This window comes from Festucalex cinctus, chromosome 10, assembly GCF_051991245.1.
Source record: "Festucalex cinctus isolate MCC-2025b chromosome 10, RoL_Fcin_1.0, whole genome shotgun sequence".
In the NCBI taxonomy this organism is placed as follows: Eukaryota; Metazoa; Chordata; class Actinopteri; order Syngnathiformes; family Syngnathidae; genus Festucalex; species Festucalex cinctus.
Genome location: NC_135420.1, coordinates 2,709,562 through 2,729,980, shown reverse-complemented (window position 1 = coordinate 2,729,980; position 20,419 = coordinate 2,709,562). Strand labels below are relative to the sequence as shown.

At 40.4% G+C, this 20,419-nt stretch overlaps 1 protein-coding gene across 3 annotated transcripts in view; it reads left to right on the top strand.

Annotated features, from left to right (window-relative positions):
- The window catches only part of kifap3a (kinesin-associated protein 3a), a 292,502-nt gene that overhangs the window by 152,556 nt on the left and 119,527 nt on the right, over positions 1–20,419 (top strand). For all 3 annotated transcript variants that reach the window (XM_077534647.1, XM_077534648.1, XM_077534649.1), the window contains exon 12: positions 17,397–17,505. In XM_077534647.1, the coding sequence (XP_077390773.1) occupies positions 17,397–17,505 (109 nt within the window). The remainder of the gene's footprint in view (positions 1–17,396; positions 17,506–20,419) is intronic.

Sequence of the window (20,419 nt, the reverse complement as noted above, 5' to 3'; positions counted from 1 at the left end):
ATCCGATTGACATCGTTTCAACTTCAATATATTCCACCAATTCAAGCCATGAGCTCTTCCAGCTTTTCAGTTCCAAAATTCACGCCTTACCCACAATTCCCGATTTCGTACCCGCACATTACCCACATTCTACATTTACTTCCACATTATTCATCCAATTGACGTCGTTCCAGCTTCAATATATTCCAGCATTTCAAGCAATTAGCTCTTCCAGCTTTTCAGTTCCAAAATTCACGCCTTGCCCACAATTCCCGATTTCGTACCCGAATATTTCCCACATTCTACATTTTCCATTTACTTACACATTATTCATCCAATTGATGTCGTTCCAGCTTCAATATATTCCAGCAATTCAAGCCATGAGCTCTTCCAGCTTTTCAGTTCCAAAATTCACACCTTACCCACAATTCCGGATTTCGTACCCGAATATTTCCCACATTCTATATTTCACATTTACTTCCACATTATTCATCCGATTGACTTCGTTCCAACTTCAATATATTCCAGCAATTTAAGCCATGAGCTCTTCCAGCTTTTCAGTTCCAAAAATCATGCCTTACCCACAATTCCCGATTTCGTACCCGAATATTTCCCACATTCTACATTTCACATTTACTTCGACATTTTTCATCCGATTGACGTCGTTTCAACTTCAATATATTCCACCAATTCAAGCCATGAGCTCTTCCAGCTTTTCAGTTCCAAAATTCATGCCTTACCCACAATTCCCAATTTCGTACCCAAATATTTCCCACATTCTACATTTTCCATTTACTTCCACATTATTTATCCGATTGACTTCGTTCCAACGTCAATATATTCCACCATTTCAAGCCATGAGCCCTTCCAGCTTTTCAGTTCCAAAATTCACGCCTTGCCCACAATTCCCGATTTCGTACCCAAATATTTCCCACATTCTACATTTTCTATTTACTTACACATTATTCATCCGATTGACGTTGTTCCAGCTTCAATATATTCCAGCAATTCAAGCCATGAGCTCTTCCAGCTTTTCAGTTCCAAAATTCACACCTTGCCCACAATTCCGGATTTCGTACCCGAATATTTCCCACATTATATATTTCACATTTACTTCCACATTATTCATCCGATTGACTTCGTTCCAACTTCAATATATTCCAGCAATTCAAGCCATGAGCTCTTCCAGCTTTTCAGTTCCAAAATTCATTCCTTACCCACAATTCCCGATTTCGTACCCGAATATTTCCCACATTCTACATTTCACATTTACTTCCACATTATTCATCCAATTGACGTCGTTCCAGCTTCAATATATTCCACCATTTCACGTCATGAGCTCTTCCATCTTACCACCTAACTTACCGCACATGGCGGCCATTTTCCAACTTACCATGCACGGCGGCCATTTTAGACAAATGATATGCCCAGATATCATTCAACATTATTCAACACCATTCAATATCATTCAATATCTTTCAATATCATTCATCATCATTCAACATTATTCCAAATCATTCCACAGGTATTCATTCAGCTCTCCAGCCTTCACACGCCATTTCCCCAGAAATGGCATTTCTAGTTCTTATTCTTATTATTATATTTTATTCCTCGCACTTTTTTGTCCAGTTTCTACTTCCACATTTTTCACCCGATTCACTCTGTTCCAATTTCAAACGATTCCAAATATTCGCGCCTACATCGCTTCCATTTTTCTTATTCCCACGATTCACGTGTTACCCGCAATTCCCGATTTCGTACCCGATTTTTCCCCATGTATTCTTAATGGGAGAATCAAAATTTCACATTTCCTTCCACATTTTTCATCCGATTCACTTCGTTCCAACTTCAATATGTTCCATCATGAGCTCTTCCAGCTTTTCAGTTCCAAAATTCACGCCTTACCCACAATTCACGATTTCGTACCCGAATATTTCCCACATTCTACATTTCACATTTACTTCGACATTTTTCATCCGATTGACGTCGTTTCAACTTCCATCTATTCCACCAATTCAAGCCATTAGCTCTTCCAGCTTTTCAGTTCCAAAATTCACACCTTGCCCTCAATTCCGGATTTTGTACCCGAATATTTCCCACATTCTATATTTCACATTTACTTCCACATTATTCATCCGATTGACTTCGTTCCAACTTCAATATATTCCAGCAATTCAAGCCATGAGCTCTTCCAGCTTTTCAGTTCCAAAATTCATGCCTTACCCACAATTCCCGATTTCGTACCCGCACATTACCCACATTCTACATTTTCCATTTACTTCCACATTATTCATCCGATTGACGTCGTTCCAGCTTCAATATATTCCAGCAATTCAAGCCATGAGCGCTTCCAGCTTTTCAGTTCCAAAATTCACACCTTGCCCACAATTCCGGATTTCGTACCCGAATATTTCCCACATTCTACATTTCACATTTACTTCCACATTATTCATCCGACTGACTTCATTCCAACTTCAATATATTCCACCAATTCAAGCCATGAGCTCTTGTAGCTTTTCAGTTCCAAAATTCATGCCTTACCCACAATTCCCGATTTCGTACCCACATTCTACATTTTCCATTTTCTTCCACATTATTCATCCGATTGACTTCGTTCCAACTTCAATATATTCCACCATTTCACGTCATGAGCTCTTCCATCTTACCGCCTAACTTACCGCACATGGCGGCCATTTTCCAACTTACCATGCACGGCGGCCATTTTAGACAAATGATATGCCCAGGTTTCTCGCCAACCTGGCCTCCCAAGGCGGTGGCCATTTTGGCCAATTGATTCGGTATGCGTGTGATTCTTGCCAGGATATTCCCCGACCTGAACAGGAAGTGACCAATATCAACAGGAAGTGACCTCATATCAACAGGAAGTGACTTAATTTAAACAGGAAGTGTCCTAAAATCAACAGGAAGTGACCTGATTTTAACAGGAAATGACCCAATTTCAACAGGAAGTGACCTGCTTTTAACAGGAAGTGACCTCATATCAACAGTAAGTGACCTAAAATCAACAGGAAGTGACTTAATTTCAACAGGAAGTGACTTAATTTCAATAGGAAGTGACTTAAAATCAACAGGAAGTGACCTGATTTTAACAGGAAGTTACCTGATTTCAATAGGAAGTGACCCGATTTTAACAGGAAGTGACCTGATATCAACAGGAAGTGACCTAAAATCAACAGGGGTGACCCGATTTCAACAGGAAGTGAGCCGATTTCAACAGGAAGTGACCCGATTTCAACAGGAAGTGGCCTGAAATCAACAGGAAGTGAGCATGCTAGTGCTAAGTTAGCATGCTAATGCTAACGCTAGCTGAACATGGTAATGCTATTGCTAGCTTAGCATGCTAATGCTAATGTTAGCTCAGCATGCTAATATTAAGTTAGCATGCTAATGCTAAGTTAGCATGCTAATGCTAAGTTAGCATGCTAATGCTAATGTTAGCTTAGCATGTGAATGCTAATGTTAGCTTAGCATGCTAATGCTAATGTTAGCTTTGCATGCTAACGCTAAGCTAGCATGCTAATGCTGATGTTAGCTTAGCATGCTAATGCTAATGTTAGCTTAGCATGCTAATGCTAATGTTAGCTTTGCATGCTAACGCTAAGCTAGCATGCTAATGCTGATGTTAGCTTAGCATGCTAATGCTAATGTTAGCTTAGCATGCCAATGCTAATGTTAGCATGTTAATGCTAATGTTAGGTTAGCATGCTAATGCTAAGTTAGCATATTAATGCTAATGTTAGCTTAGCATGCTAATGTTATCTTCACATGCTCATGCTAATATTAGCTTAGCATGCTAATGTTAATATTAGCATGCTAATGCTAATGTTAGCTTAGCATGCTAATGCTAATGTTAGCTTAGCATGCTAATGTTAATGTTAGCTAAGAATGCTAATGCTAAGTTAGCATGCTAATGCTAATGTTAGCTTAGCATGCTAATGTTAAGTTAGCATATTATTGCTAATGTTAGCTTAGCATGCTAATGCTAGCTTAGTATACTAATGCAAATGTTACCTGATTTCAACAGAGTGACTATTACTCCATTACTCGAAGTTTGCCACTCCTTACACCATTGCGACTCGATTCTACCCTCCTTACTTCATTGCTTACTTAATTCTTCTCACTTTACTCCATTGCTTTCCCGATTACTTGCTACTTCCTCCATTTCTTACTTGATTTCTTCCTTGTTTTCTTGTTTCTTGCTGATTTATTTTTACTTTTGTGGTATTTGTCTTCCTTCAACTGCTTCTAGATGTCTGGATGAATTTAAACCATTCCAACTTCAGCATGTTAAGCTCATTCCATGTCATTCAGTATCATTCAACATCATTCAACATCATTCAACATCATTCAACACCATTCAATATCATTCAATATCTTTCAATATCATTCATCATCATTCAACATTATTCCAAATCATTCCACAGGTATTCATTCAGCTCTCCAGCCTTCACACGCCATTTCCCCAGAAATGGCATTTCTAGTTATTATTATTCTTATATTTTATTACTCGCACTTTTTTGTCCAGCTTCTACTTCCACATTTCTCACCCGATTCACTCCGTTCCAATTTCAAACGATTCCAAATATTCGTGCCTACATCGCTTCCATTTTTCTTATTCCCACGATTCACGTGTTACACGCAATTCCCGATTTCGTACCCGATTTTTCCCCATGTATTCTTCATGGGAGATTCAAAATTTCACATTTCCTTCCACATTTTTCACCCGATTCACTTCGTTCCAAATTCAATATGCTCCATCATGAGCTCTTCCAGCTTTTCAGTTCCAAAATTCACACCTTACCCACAATTCCCGATTTCGTACCCGAATATTTGCCACATTCTACATTTTTCCATTTACTTCCACATTATTCATCCAATTGACGTCGTTCCAGCTTCAATATATTCCAGCAATTCAAGCCATGAGCTCTTCCAGCTTTTCAGTTCCAAAATTCACACCTTGTCCACAATTCCGGATTTCTTACCCGCACATTACCCACATTCTCCATTCTCCATTTACTTCCACATTATTCATCCGATTGACCTCGTTCCAGCTTCAATATATTCCAGCATTTCAAGCCATGAGCTCTTCCAGCTTTTCAGTTCCAAAATTCACACCTTGCCCACAATTCCGGATTTCGTACCCGAATATTTCCCACATTCTACATTTTTCATTTACTTCCACATTATTCATCCGATTGACTTCGTTCCAACTTCAATATATTCCAGCAATTCAAGCCATGAGCTCTTCCAGCTTTTCATTTCCAAAATTCACGCCTTACCCACAATTCCCGATTTCGTACCCGCACATTACCCACATTCTACATTTTCCATTTACTTCCACATTATTCATCCAATTGACGTCGTTCCAGCTTCAATATATTCCAGCATTTCAAGCCATTAGCTCTTCCAGCTTTTCAGTTCCAAAATTCACTCCTTGCCCACAATTCCCGATTTCGTACCCGAATATTTCCCACATTCTACATTTTCCATTTACTTACACATTATTCATCCGATTGATGTCGTTCCAGCTTCAATATATTCCAGCAATTCAAGCCATGAGCTCTTCCAGCTTTTCAGTTCCAAAATTCACGCCTTACCCACAATTCCCGATTTCATACCCAAATATTTCCCACATTCTACATTTTTCATTTACTTCCACATTATTCATCCGATTTACTTCGTTTCAACTTCAATCTATTCCACCAATTCAAGCCATGAGCTCTTCCAGATTTTCAGTTCCAAAATTCACGCCTTACCCACAATTCCCAATTTCGTACCCGAATATTTCCCACATTCTATATTTCACATTTACTTCCACATTATTCACCCGATTGACTTCGTACCAACTTCAATATATTCCAGCAATTCAAGCCATGAGCTCTTCCAGCTTTTCAGTTCCAAAATTCATGCCTTACCCACAATTCCCGATTTCGTACCCGAATATTTCCCACATTCTACATTTCACATTTACTTCGACATTTTTCATCCAATTGACGTCGTTTCAACTTCAATATATTCCACCAATTCAAGCCATGAGCTCTTCCAGCTTTTCAGTTCCAAAATTCACGCCTTACCCACAATTCCCGATTTCGTACCCGCACATTACCCACATTCTACATTTTCCATTTACTTACACATTATTCATCCGATTGACGTCCTTCCAGCTTCAATATATTCCAGCATTTCAAGCCATTAGCTCTTCCAGCTTTTCAGTTCCAAAATTCACGCCTTGCCCACAATTCCCGATTTCGTACCCGAATATTTCCCACATTCTACATTTTCCATTTACTTACACTTATTCATCCGATTGACGTTGTTCCGGCTTCAATATATTCCACCAATTCAAGCCATGAGCTCTTCCAGCTTTTCAGTTCCAAAATTCACGCCTTACCCACAATTCCCAATTTCGTACCCAAATATTTCCCACATTCTACATTTTCCATTTACTTCCACCTTATGTATCCGATTGACTTCGTTCCAACCAATATATTCCACCATTTCACGTCATGAGCTCTTCCATCTTACCACCGAACTTACCACGCATGGCGGCCATTTTCCAAATTACCATGAATGGTGGCCATTTTGGATAAATGATTAGATATGCCCAGGATTCTCGCCAACCTGGACCCACAGTCCGGCGGCCATCTTGGCCAATGGATTAGGGACGCCTAGCATTTCCGCCACGTCGTCCACCTGTGGCGGCGGCCGTCTTGGCCAATTGATTAGGGACGTCTAGGATTTCCGCCATTTCGACCTAATTTCAATAGGAAGTGACCTAAAATCAACAGGAAGTGACCTAAAATCAACAGGAAGTGACCCGATTTCAACAGGAAGCTACCCGATTTCAACAGGAAGTGGCCTGAAATCAACAGGAAGTGAGCATGCTAGTGCTAAGTTAGCATGCTAATGCTAGCTAATGCTAACGCTAGCTGAATATGCTAATACTATTGCTAGCTTAACATGCTAATGCTAATGTTAGCTTAGCATGCTAATGCTAATGTTAGCTTAGCATGCTAATGCTAATGTTAGCTTAGCATGCTAATGTTAAGCTAGCATGCTAATGCTAACATTAGCATTAGCATGCTTATGCTAAGTTAACATGTTAATGCTAATGTTAGCTTAGCATGCTAATGCTAAGTTAGCATGCTAATGTTAATGTTAGCTCAGCATGCTAATGCTAATGCTAAGTTAGCATTCAAATGCTAATGTCAGCTTAGCATACTAATGCTAATGCTCATTTAGCATGCTAATGCTAATGTCAGCTTAGCATGCTCATGCTAATGTCATTTTAGCATGCTAATGCTAATGCTAAGTTAGCATGCTAATGCTAATGTTAGCTTAACATGCTAATACTAAGTTAGCATGCTAATGATAACTTTAGCTTAGTATGCTAATGCTAAGTTAGCATGCTAATGCTAATGTTAGCTTGGCATGCTAATGCTAATGTTAGCATGCTAATGCTAATGTTAGCTCAGAATGCTAATGTTAGCTTAGCTTGCTAATGCTAATGTTAGCTTAGAATGCTAATGCTAATGTTCAATTAGCACGTTAATGCTAATGTGAGCTTAGCATGCTAATGCTAAGTTAACATATTAATGCTAATGTAAACTTAGCATGCTAATATTAATGTTAACTTCAAATGCTAATGATAAATTAGCATATCAATGCTAATGTTAGCTTAGCACGCTAATGCTAAGTTGGCATGCTAATGTTAATGTTAGCTTAGCATGCTAATGCTAATGCTAAGTTAGCATGCTAATGCTTATGTTAGCATGTTAATGCTAATGCTAAGTTAACATTCAAATGCTAAGTTAGCATGCTAATGCTAATGTTAGCTTAACATGCTAAAGCTAAGTTAGCATGCTAATGATAATGTTAGCTTAGTATGCTAATGCTAAGTTAGCATGCTAATGCTAATGTTAGCTTGACATGCTAATGCTAACTTTAACATGCTAATGCTAATGTTAGCTCAGCATACTAATGCTAATGTTAGCTTAGCATGCTCATGCTCATGTCAGTTTAGCATGCTAATGCTAATGCTAAGTTAGCATGCTAATGATAATGCTAAGTTAGCATGCTAATGCTAATGTTAGCTTAACATGCTCATGCTAAGTTAGCATGCTAATGATAATGTTTGCTTAGTATGTTAATGCTAAGTTAGCATGCTAATGCTAATGTTAGCTTGGCATGCTAATGCTAATGTTAGCATGCTAATGCTAATGTTAGCTCAGCATGCTAATGTTAGCTTAGCTTGCTAATGCTAATGTTAGCTTAGAATGCTAATGCTAATGTTCAATTAGCACGTTAATGCTAATGTGAGCTTAACATGCTAATGCTAAGTTAACATATTAATGCTAATGAAAACTTTAATATTAATGTTAACTTCGCATGCTAATGATAAATTAGCATATCAATGCTAATGTTAGCTTAGCACGCTAATGCTAATGCTAAGTTGGCATGCTAATGCTAATGCTAATGTTAACTTAGCATGCTAATGCTAGCTTAGCAAGCCAATGCTCATGCTAGATTAGAACGCTAATACTATATTAGCATGCTATTGCTAATGTTATCTTAACATGCTAATGCTAGCTTAGTATACTAATGCAAATGTGACCTGATTTCAACAGAGTGACTATTACTCCATTGCTTAAGTTTGCCACTCCTTACACCATTGCTACTCGATTTTACCCTCCTTACTTCATTGCTTACTTAATTCTTCTCACTTTACTCCATTGCTTACCCGATTACTTGCTACTTCCTCCATTTCTTACTTGATTTCTTCCTTGTTTTCTTGTTTCTTGCTGATTTATTTTTACTTTTGTGGTATTTGTCTTCCTTCAACTGCTTCTAGATGTCTGGATGAATTTAAACCATTCCAACTTCAGCATGTTAAGCTTATTCCATGTCATTCAGTATCATTCAACATCATTCAACACCATTCAATATCTTTCAATATCATTCATCTTCATTCAACATTATTCCAAATCATTCCACAGGTATTCATTCAGCTCTCCAGCCTTCACACGCCATTTCCCCAGAAATGGCATTTCTAGTTGTGTTTTGTTGCTCAGGTCCGAGGATAGCTGTGTTGGTTGCGTGTCAAAAAAAGAGGATGCTGCTTCGTGACGTTTTATTTTTATAAATGCAGGCCGCGTTTTATTGCACTCTCACAGATAAGGGGCACTTTATATGCACATTACATTTTGTTGTTTTTTTTCGACTCCTCAAAATAAAAACATCAAAAATCTGATTTCTTTATTGCATTTCTGTAATTTCACCATAGCAATGAAACAGAAGAGTAGTCATGTGGTGCGTCATTCAGGATGCACTGCAGGAAAAATAAACATTTAATCATGAAGGCTCATTATGTATTTGTATTTGACCCGTCTTGAAATCCAAAAAGAGGAACCAGGCTGGGAGCGGGCCGTCTCAACTGAACTCAACTTTGGAGAGCCTCCCTTGTTCGGCCCTGGAGGTGCCTCATCTGAAATGGGTCCTTTCTGAAATCGTAACCCGTACATTTTGCGGTTTGAGTGCAAATATGCCCGAAAGGCGACCCGGGTGCCCTATCTGCAGTGCCCCCGACGGTGGCCCGCGGTACTGCACCCAGCCTATTGAAGTAAACTTAGTCATTTTTATAATAGGCTAATATAGCTACTATAGATACTTACAGCATGTCTTGCCTTCATTATAAGGCTTATATAAGGCTTTTAATTTTTTGCGGCTCCAGATGTATTTGTTTTTTGTTTTGTTTTTGGTCCAATATGGCTCTTTCAACATTTTGGGTTGCTGACCCCTGTTCCAGGTGATGCCGAGAATTCGCTACAGACATCTGAAGTGCAATGCCTCAAGTTTACGAACATCTGCTCTGTACAGGGTCCAGTCTTTGCTGCCATAAAATTGTTTTTAGACAGAGATTCAGTAAGTCTCTGTTGCTGAGCATCCCGAAGGTCGAGATGGCCTGCTGGATGCAGTTTAGAATTTCATCACTGAGCGAGCATGAGGATGACAGGATGCTTCCCAGATATGTGAAGTGATCTACCTTCACAATGGGTTCTACCCCAACCAGAAAATCCAAGTCATTTTGACGTGCATCAGGTCTTCCGGGCATCGATGACCAAACCAGCGCTGCTATGTTAGGCGTCTATGATGGAAAGCGTGCACTGAAGGCCCAGAGCAGAGAGTGCAGGGAAAGCAACATCGTTGGCATGCTGGAGGTCAAAGACCAAGGTAGTGTTAGTCCTGGCCTGCAGTCCGTGAGGTTGAACAGACTACCAGCCTATATCTGATGGAAACACCATCGTCTGCAACAAGTCTGTGTCGAGAGAGGAGGGTAACGGCTGCCAGGTAGATTTTGAAAATGGTGGGAGCAAGGACGTTACTTGCTTGATCCAGACGTTGACTCAGAAACCAGACCGCTGGCTACCGCATGAGCATACATGCTTGTGTGGAAGTCTCTCAGAATGATGCTGAAATTGGGTGGGCAGCCGTATTTGTGGAGGATAACCTAAAGGAGATTGTGGTTTACAGTGTCAAGGGCTTTGGTGAGGTTGACGAATGCTACAAAGAGATCCCGATGTTTACGGCATTTCTCCTGGAGGCGACTGGCAGCGAACATCATGTTGATGGTACTACGATCCTTCTGGAAGCCGCACTGTGACTCAGAAATAACACCCGCGACAGAATCAAGGAGTCTGTTTAGGAGGATCGGGGCAAGGACCTTTCCAGCCACGGCTAAAAGAGAGATGCCGCGGTAGTTGCCTCATGCCGCTTTGTCTTCTTTATTCTTGAATAGAGTGACAATGTTGGTGTCCTTCGACTGATGAGGCAGTGTCTCGGTGTGCCAGACATTGGTGATGAAGCAGTGTAGACGACGTGTCACACAGAAGCCTCCGTCCTGTAAAATCTCCCCCGGGAGAGCATCCGGGCCTGCCGCCTTGTTGTTCTTCAGGCCTTACGGACTTCGACGAAACGATGGGAGTGTTATCACGCTTGGCTACAGGAGGAAGAGGAGGCAGGCTTTCTGTGAATGAGGCATCAAAGGGATTTATGCAGTTGAGCAGCTTACTCGACTCGGCGTGCAAGGACACCCTGTGTGTCCTTGATGAGTGTGGAGCAAATCGGAGGAACGGCGAGGCGTGTTGTAGCTGCGGGGGAGGGCTGTACAAGAAAACACAAACCTTCAGAAGTTTGTGGCCCCCATACCTGTGACGTATGACGTTACGAATGACATCATCACATCTTTACAGTGTCAATTTCGCGGTATTTCAAATTATCACCCCCCCAAAAATACACCAGTAATATTGTAGAAGGTATGATATGGAACACTCCTTTTCCCAACTCTTCTTTGCATTAGATTGCTAAAAGTGGCATGTCTAAAATTGTCCATACTATTTGCTAACTGTCAAAGTCTATGGGAAATTCCAAAGTTTTAAACTACAGGGTGTTCCAAATTGGTTGACCCCATTCTAAATGCCCATATCTCGGAAACTACTTGATTGGATCTTAATGAAACTAATTACACTTTATGTTGAAGGTCATAAGTTTTATTGGTTAGATTTACTAAGAAAAGAAAATTTGTGAAGAAGGCACGCTGCACTGTCTTCGGTGACGAGTCCGAGCATACTCTAACACGCAAAATGCCTTTTCTTCCTTTTCTTTCTTAACCTGAAAAGATAGAAATGCCAAACGTTACACGCAAAAACTTGAAACGTTTCTACACAAGCTGTGAAAATTTGAGGTCATTCAATAGGGTCAAAACATTTTGGAACACCCTGTATTTCAAATAGTCCAAACTGTTGTCAGGCATCCTAACTTATCCTGATTGATTAAGAAAAGCTATTTAAGTCAAGTCAAACTCAACAGAAGAAAAATAGCAGCTCTCTGCAGCGGGCTCTCACAACTGTGGCAAGAGAGATGAGGCCATGTCAAAATGTTTTCAAGTTCCAGAACTTACGGGGGCTACAGTGCAAAGTATTATTTAAAAAAAAACGCAAAACATTCTGCACTGTTGAAAAATTCAAAGGACAAGATTCCCTAAAACAACATTGAGCAATCTGTGGAGAAATTTGGTCTTGGGCATCAGTGGACAGTTTAGCCTGACAAAAAATCCCAAAACACACAGCCAGTAATTTCATAACAATTGAATTTTAAAAAATACAATTTATTTATTTAATGTATTATACGTTACAAATCAGATTTGTGTTCATTTTTCTTTCACTACAACATGGCATAATTGCATTTGTAAGACGTACAACATAGCATAATTGCATTCACAATGGTGACAGCTCATATATTTTTCTTTTCATATTAATAGCTGACTAATTTTTTAACATGAAGTAACTTGTGAAATTATGCACATTTTTAAAACTGTAAAATACAACCTAGTCTCCAGAAATATATACGTTATTTAATTTATTACTGTGAAATTGTTAGTGTATTTCTTTGCGCAACGCTGAATGCTTTTATTTTGTTAAGTTTAATAGGATGTGCATTGTAAAATAACGTTAATTTACTGCATACGAACCAGAAGCGATCGATGTGTACTTTTCATATTAAGAGCTACCTAATTTTAAACACGAAGTAACTTGCGATCTTCTGCACATTTTGAAATTTTAAAATACAACTTGACGACAGTTCCCACTTTACTGCTAAATTGTGTTATAGTGACTCCGTTTCATGACTCCGTTGGATGCTTTTATTTTGTTAAGTTTGGATACGCCGTGATGCCCCTCTGAAGCGAACACATCGCTAGTACTTTCACTTTCACAACCCGACAGTGCTTTACTGCAACGAAACAGTTGAGAATCTGTGGCAAATCCTATTATCTTCTGGGAGACACCTGTGTGGTTTCCAATCCAGGAAATATTTGCTGTTTGAATAGAAGTAACATTAAATCAAAATTTGCCGGGGGTATGAATAATTTCGGGCTTGACTGTATTGAATGGGAGGAGAGAGGAATAGCAGGTAGGTTTGCTATTTTCTTCTTGTTCCTTCAATAACGGAATCCTTTTTTTGCGTGCGTGTGCGTGCACGTGCGTGCGTTTGTGTGCGTGCGTGCGTTTGCGTGCGTGTGTGCATGTGTGTACAAATACGTATAAATTTATACTCATTAATTCACCTAAAACCTTATAAAAATCCCATTACTCTTCACCTTAACCAGGTACTTCAAAGTCTCGCCAGAGTCGTGAAGTTCAAATGGTCAGGAGACCAGAGAAAAGGTCAAAAAAGATAAAGAAAGATAAATCAAAGTGAAATCCAGCACCGGCCAGACACTTCCTGCCTTCCCCATGGTTACAGAATCAGAGTCTTACGCTGACCCCAGAAGCCTCTAAATTCCAACAAATTAACGAGATCTCAAGAGTCCGGAAGAAAAACTAAAGAGAGGAAGGAGGGAAGGATTGATGAGGCAGAGTGAGATCCATGGAAACCAGTACATCCAATCCATCAAAGTGAAAGCCAGCACCAACCAAACCCCTCCTACGTGGTTACAAAACCAGAGTCTTATACCAACCCCAGAAACCTCAAACTTCCAATAAATTGAGGAAATCTCAAGTGACGAGAGGAAAAACATAAGAGAGGAAGGAGGGAAGGATAGATAAAGCAAAGTGAGATCCACAGACACCAGCACCCACTGATTCAACGTGGGAGGGAGAGGCGAATTCTGTTTGAGTTTCAGTAGATGCTGGTGTGATGGATCTGGCATGTATAAGGACCGCAACCAAAGAAAGAAGCCGTCAACCGCGGCCCAGCAAAGCGAGCACCGCCCCCCCCCCCGGAATCCCCCAGGCCGCGGCAGCACGAAGGCCACCCCCACGCCACCCGAGCGGACACCGGTCGGCGAGCCGACCCAGACGCCCGGAACACCCCCGTCCCAGCCCCGGCCCACACCCCCGAGCCCAAGGCCGCAGAACGAGGCCCGGCGGGCCCCCACAGCGCCCCACCGGTCCCTAGCCCCCGCCTCCCCACGACCCCCCCCCCGCACCCCACCCAAACCCGCCACCCGCCACGACCCAGGCCCGCCACCCCCCGGCCCCCAAACCCCCGAACACACCCCGACCCCCAACAAGCATACCCCCACCCACCCATGCCCCCCCCCCCCCCCAAACAAGCCGCCACCCCACGCAACCACCACCCCCAGCCCCGCCAAACCCCCAAACCCCCCCCCCCCCCCCCAAAACCACGCCCCCCGTGAGACCCCCCCCCCCCCCCGGAAACCGGCACCGGGCAGCAGCGCAGAGAGGGAAGACGTGCCCACCCCACCTCCAGCCGTGCGGAAGGAACACAGCGGCGGGAGGGGGGAAGCAGAGGAGGAAGCACCGGGGGAGGGGCGGAACACCAGAACACCGAGCCCGGTGGGAAGAGGCAGGCCCCGGTCGTCGCGCCAGCGTACTAGTGACACCTAACCCTGTTACTGAGTCCGCCAGCTCGCCGACTGGCAAGCTCTACCCTTACACCGTGAATGTGGCCCCACCCAGTGTATATACAAGTGTGTGCGTGTGGTGCATTAAAATTGAGAGCAGGTGAGTCGGAGCAGAGGGAAAAAAATAATAATTTCCCCTACTCCGACCCACCCGCATCCCAAAAAAAAATTAATATGTATATGTGTGGTGCATTAAAAAAGGAAATGGAGGGACAAAGTGATGGGGCAGGGACACAGATGGGGGGACCACAGCGCTGCCAGGCACTGCAGTCTATCCCCCCTGATGGCTCCCTACCCCAGCTCACCCCTCCCCTTGGACATGAAGTGCATTAAAATTGGAGGGGAGTTGAAGGGTGAAGACGGTGTTTCCACCCTTCCCCACCCCACCAAGAAATGTGTTGTGTGCCCTATGTGTATATTTTCAAAGTGTATAGTGCAAAACTAGTGAAGTGAGTAAGAGGAACGACCAGCGGGGCCTCCCCCAACCCGGCGGGTGCAGGTGGCACTCCCGCCCCCCAGCACAGCGTCAAGAAAATCACCAACTAGCATGCAGTAACACCAAGTGTTTATGCCTAGTGCCCACTAGAAATAAATCTTAAGGAGTTAGTAAGTATAGTGTCGTATAGTGTGGTGTACTCGAGCCCACTAGGAGCAACTAGGTTCCTGACTATATAAAAATAAAAACAATCAGTTACAAAATACCAAATACAGAAGCAGCGAAAACAGAAGTTGTAACGATGTGGTGGCTCTCGTTAACAGGCAGAATCTAGGCAGGATTGAGTTGCCAAATTAAGATTAAAATATTCTATGTACCTAGACCATATTTGTTTAAATCTTGATACTTGATTTTTATTTAAGGCAGAGATTTTTTCCATTGAGATATAATTTATTAGTAGGTTTAACCAGTGGTCGATATTTAGAGATTGTTTATTTTTCCAATTAACAAGAATTATTTTTTTAGCAATAGTAAGGGCTATAAGTATAGATTGAGATTGTTTACATGGTAGCTCAATTATTGTTAAGTCACCTAGTAAACACAATCTTGGAGATAAAGGAAGCCTACAGTTTAATATGTCAGCGAGCTTTTCCAAGATTTTAGTCCAGAAATACAGCACTGGAGTACATGACCATAAAGCATGAAGATAAGTATCGGCAGTATTTTGTGAGCACTGGAGACAAATGTCGGAGTCAGAGAGTCCCATTTTTCCATCATACATTGTGTAATATATGTTCTATGTTCTATTATATTGGATAAGTTGCAAATGTGTATGTTTTGTCATTTTAAATACATTTTCACAGATTTGGGCCCAAAAGTCTGGTTCCGGAACTATAGACAAGTCTTTTTCCCATTTTAAAGTCGGTAAATACGTTTATAATATAACATATATATAACATATATAACATATATATAATATAACATATATTTTTGATATTTTTTTTGTTGTTGTTGGAGAAAGCTTTCTAATATCTTTAGCTAAGACAGGCAGTTGGAGTGTATCCTGAAGTGTTGGGATTTGTTTCTTAACCATATTTTTAACTTGCAGATAATGTAAGAAATTTCCGTTTTTTATTTCATATTTTTGGACCAAACTTGTATACGATATCAACTTATCTGAGAAAAGATGATAAAGGTGTGTAATTCCTTTCTCCTCCCATAAGCTTAAATGGAACACATGATTATTAAGTTGAAAGTCGGGGTTATGCCAAATGGGAGAGAGTCCACAGGGCGCCAATTGGGAGTTAGTCATTTCTAATGCCTTCCACCAGGCAGTCAGGGTGGCGGCTATCATTGAGTTTTTAAAACAATTATGTCGTTTTATCGATTTTGTAATAAAGAGTAAGTCTGAGAGTCTAAGATTATTACAATCCTTCTGCTCCAATTCCAACCAACAGTTAGTATCTCTGTTGGGTTGTGTCCATAGCACAAGATATTGTAGTTGATTAGCTATATAGTAGTACATAAAGTTTGGTGCCTCTAAACCTCGTTTAGATTTACTTTCCTGAAGAGTAGATAGACTAATTTTAGCTTTTTTTTTTATTCCAATAGAATTTTATGATAGCAGAGTCCAGCGATTGGAACCAGTTAGACGTAGGTTTAAATGGAATCATTGAAAATAAATAATTTATCTTTGGTAAAACTTTCATTTTTATAGTAGCTATCCGTCCTATTAAAGAGATAGGAAGATTATTCCAGCGCTCCAGGTCACTACGGATGCTATCCAATAATGATAAAAAATTTAAAGAAGTTAATTCAGTTAATTTAGGTGAAATTTTAACACCTAAGTATTTTAAATTACCTGTGGGAAAGGAGTAGTGTGGATCCAGACTTGTAGGGTTCCATTAATTTTCTGTAATAGGTAATAATGTTGATTTTGTCCAGTTAATAGAGTAATCTGATAAGTGAGAGAATTTAGTTATTAAGTTAAATGCTTCCCCTAACGAGATAGCAGGTTCTTCTAAATAGAGTAATATATCATCGGCATATAGATTAATTTTATGTTCTATTGTCCCGGAGTGGATTCCTTGTATCAGTCTATCCTGACGTATAGCTAATGCAAGCGGCTCAATAAATATAGCAAATAATAAAGGAGACATTGGGCACCCTTGTCTTGTACCTCTTTGTAGAGTAAAACTCTGTGATGTAATCCCATTATATATATAATGTAATATATAATGTAATAATATAATCCCATTATATAATAACGGAATCCTATAGCAACTGTATTTTGAATTTACTTGGGTTGTCTTAGTGAGATTAAATTTGGCTTCAGAATATGATCTAACTGTGAGAAATCACAAATTAAGAAGCTGGAAAGTTTGTTTGTTTTTCAATGGACTATTATGTAGATAAACTTTACAAATGTCATGACTTTTAACCATATGCAGTGTATGAAATGATTTGTCACACAACTACATAACGATTGTTGCTTTCAAATGAAGTGATGCTATAATTTGCCATTTTTGTGATTAACAGCTCATGAAGATGATCTATGACTTGGGAGAACAAAAGATGGATTTTGAACTCGTCTCGCTGTGCATCAATTTGGCTGCTAATAAGGTCAATGCTCAAGTCATGTGTGAAGGTACGACATCAGAAATGTAAATATGATAGTCTATTGCAGGGATAGGGAATCTTGGTCCTCGAGAGCCACTATCCTGTTTTTGATGTCTCCCTCTTCCAACACAGCTAACTCAAATGATCAGCTCATAAGCAAGGTCTGTAGAAGCTTGATAATGATCTTGTTCACCGAATCAGGTGAGTAGGTGGAGGGAGACAAGTAAAACAAGCAGGACAGTGGCTCAGTGTTCCCTACCCCTGCTTTAATGGTATTTAGACTTTTTAAGCACCACCACAAGGTATCGTAAATAGAACTGTCAAGATGCCCAGTGGTTGAGACGGATTTAGAAGAAAAAAAAAATTAGGAATTACAGCTATTGTATAAAAAGTACCTAGATTTTCAGGGCCTTAAATGTATTTGGACTAAGTCACGTAAATACAGTATGACCACAGAATGTAATACTTGAGAATTATTTGCATTTAACCTTTAGCTGTGGAAAAACACATTATCTTGCAAGGCTCAGTTTAGTATTTGAAATTAAGCTCAAGTTCAAGCATGATCAAGAACCACTGCTGGAATCACAAACCTAATGGGGAACTTCCACCTCCACTAGTTTGATTTAAGAGATGCTACAACACAATAAATAACATACCGTACAGACACAGTTTTGCCATGAAAAAAAGTTTCAGACTTTGTCACATTACAAACCACAAAAAATGTGCATTTATGAATGCCAAATCACAAATATTGGGAGTCCTCTGTAACCCATTTATTCTGAGTCATGTCTTATTTTTTTTAAACAGTACTATGATATCATTAAAGTTTTCTTGAAATGTCCATCCATCCATTTACTACCGCATATCCAGGGGTGGGTCACGGGGGCAGCAGCTTTAGAAGGGAAGCCCAGACTTCCCTCTCCCCAGCCACTTCAACCAGCTCCTCTGGAGGGATCCCAATGCGTTTCCCAGGCCAGCCAAGACACATGATCGTAGACAGTCTATCCAGTGTGTCCTGGATCGTCCTCGGGGCCTCCCATTGGGACATTCCCGTAACACCTCTCCAGGGAGGCGTCCAGGAGGCATCCGAACTAGATACCCGAGCCACCTCAATGGGCTCCTCTCCACTCGACCCAGAGTCCCTCCCGGCTGATCGAGCTTCTCATCCTATCTAAGGGAGAGCCCGGACACCCTGCAGAGGAAACTCATTTCGGCCGCTTGTATCTGGGATCTTGCTCTTTCAGTCATGACCCACACCTCGTGACCATAGGTGACAGTAGGAACGTAGATCGACCGGTTAATCGATGTGGAACGTTTTTATGCATAGATGTGCACCTCCATAAGCTTTTGAGCTTGCATATACAATATATTGTATTTTATCATAATTAGTGAACATGAAATAGTTTAGTATCTGTAGCATAAATTGGATCAATCAATACATTAATTATTGATTGATTCATTAATTGTAGAGACTCAAGTTTAATATTTAAATTAAAATTAGCTTACCTTTCAGAGCACCACGTCGGTTTTTATCAAGATAACCGAACCTCGGTAAATCAGTCATTAAAATGAAGGTTGCAGATCGGGAGATGCTGTGACTATCGCGAGACCGGTAGCGAGATTGGGAAAATCTAACATGGCGGCGCCCTGCTGCTAAAATAGAATTAGCTCTATATTTCTAATTAAACCCGAATTTAACGACTAGATAAATTCGATTTCTTCTTTTCTAAGAAAGATCTGAAATATTATCCAGTGTGGACGACCTCGAACGCTTTATTGACGATTATTTTTATAGCTGCGCGATGGATGATCTGGTGGCTAGTCGTGATAATCCTTTGGAAAAAAAAAAAGGAAAAATGACTCGTCAACAGATACGGATGATTTAGTAACCGCTGACGTATCGGTGAGTATGCTGGATTCCATAAATAAAAAACTTGACGTCCTCTGTCTTATCCGCGAGGACGTCAAAGAATTAAAGGTTAAGTTTGGAATTCGTTAGCCAACAGGTAAGCGATCTCCAACGAGATAATTCCGAGCTACGCTCCTCTCTCGTCGCTGTCACAGCCGAGTTGGAGACGATTAAAAAGGAGAATAAAATGCTAAAGGAAACGGTCTTAGATGTTCAATCCCGTAGTATGCGGGAAAATCTAATATTTTCAGGTTTATCCGAAAATACCCCAGATAATCCAGTGAGCGAGATAAATAAATTTATGACATTATCGCTAAAGATCCCTCAGGAGACGGTAAATAATATCTCTTTTCACCGTGTACACCGGCTCGGAGCTCGTAAGGGCAATAAGCCCCCTCCTATTATTGCTAAGTTCGAACATTTTAAACATAAAGAATTGGTAAAAAGTAAAGGACGGGAGCTCAAAGCTCATTTCGGGATGAATGATCAATTCCCAAGAGAGATAAACGAGCGGCGAAAAGTACTGTTTCCTATAATGAAACAAAATAGACAGGAGGGTAAACGGACTTCGATGGTCGTTGATAAATTATATATCGACGGCCAGCTATTCCGAAACCCAACCTCGACCCCTTGGCTGTTCTAACTGATAATTGGTAGAGCCGAGTATTGTGTGATTATTTGACGTATGTATATGTATGTGTATGTATATGTGTATATATGTATATGCATGTATATATGTGTGTATGTATATGTATGGATAATGGGTTATGAAACTGAGAATATGAATTTATATCATGCATAGGCTATATAATAATAATAATAATAATAATAATAATAATAATAATAATAATATAAAAATATATTCTTAAAAAAATAAAAATAAATAATAATAATAAAAATAATAATCTCGCCTAGGTCACTATTTACTGGTGTATTGTTATGTTGAATCCCCCACAGATTTCCTTCAAACTCACTTCCCCCCTCGTTTCTTCACTATTATACTTATCTACTTGTTATCTCTCTCTTTATATAA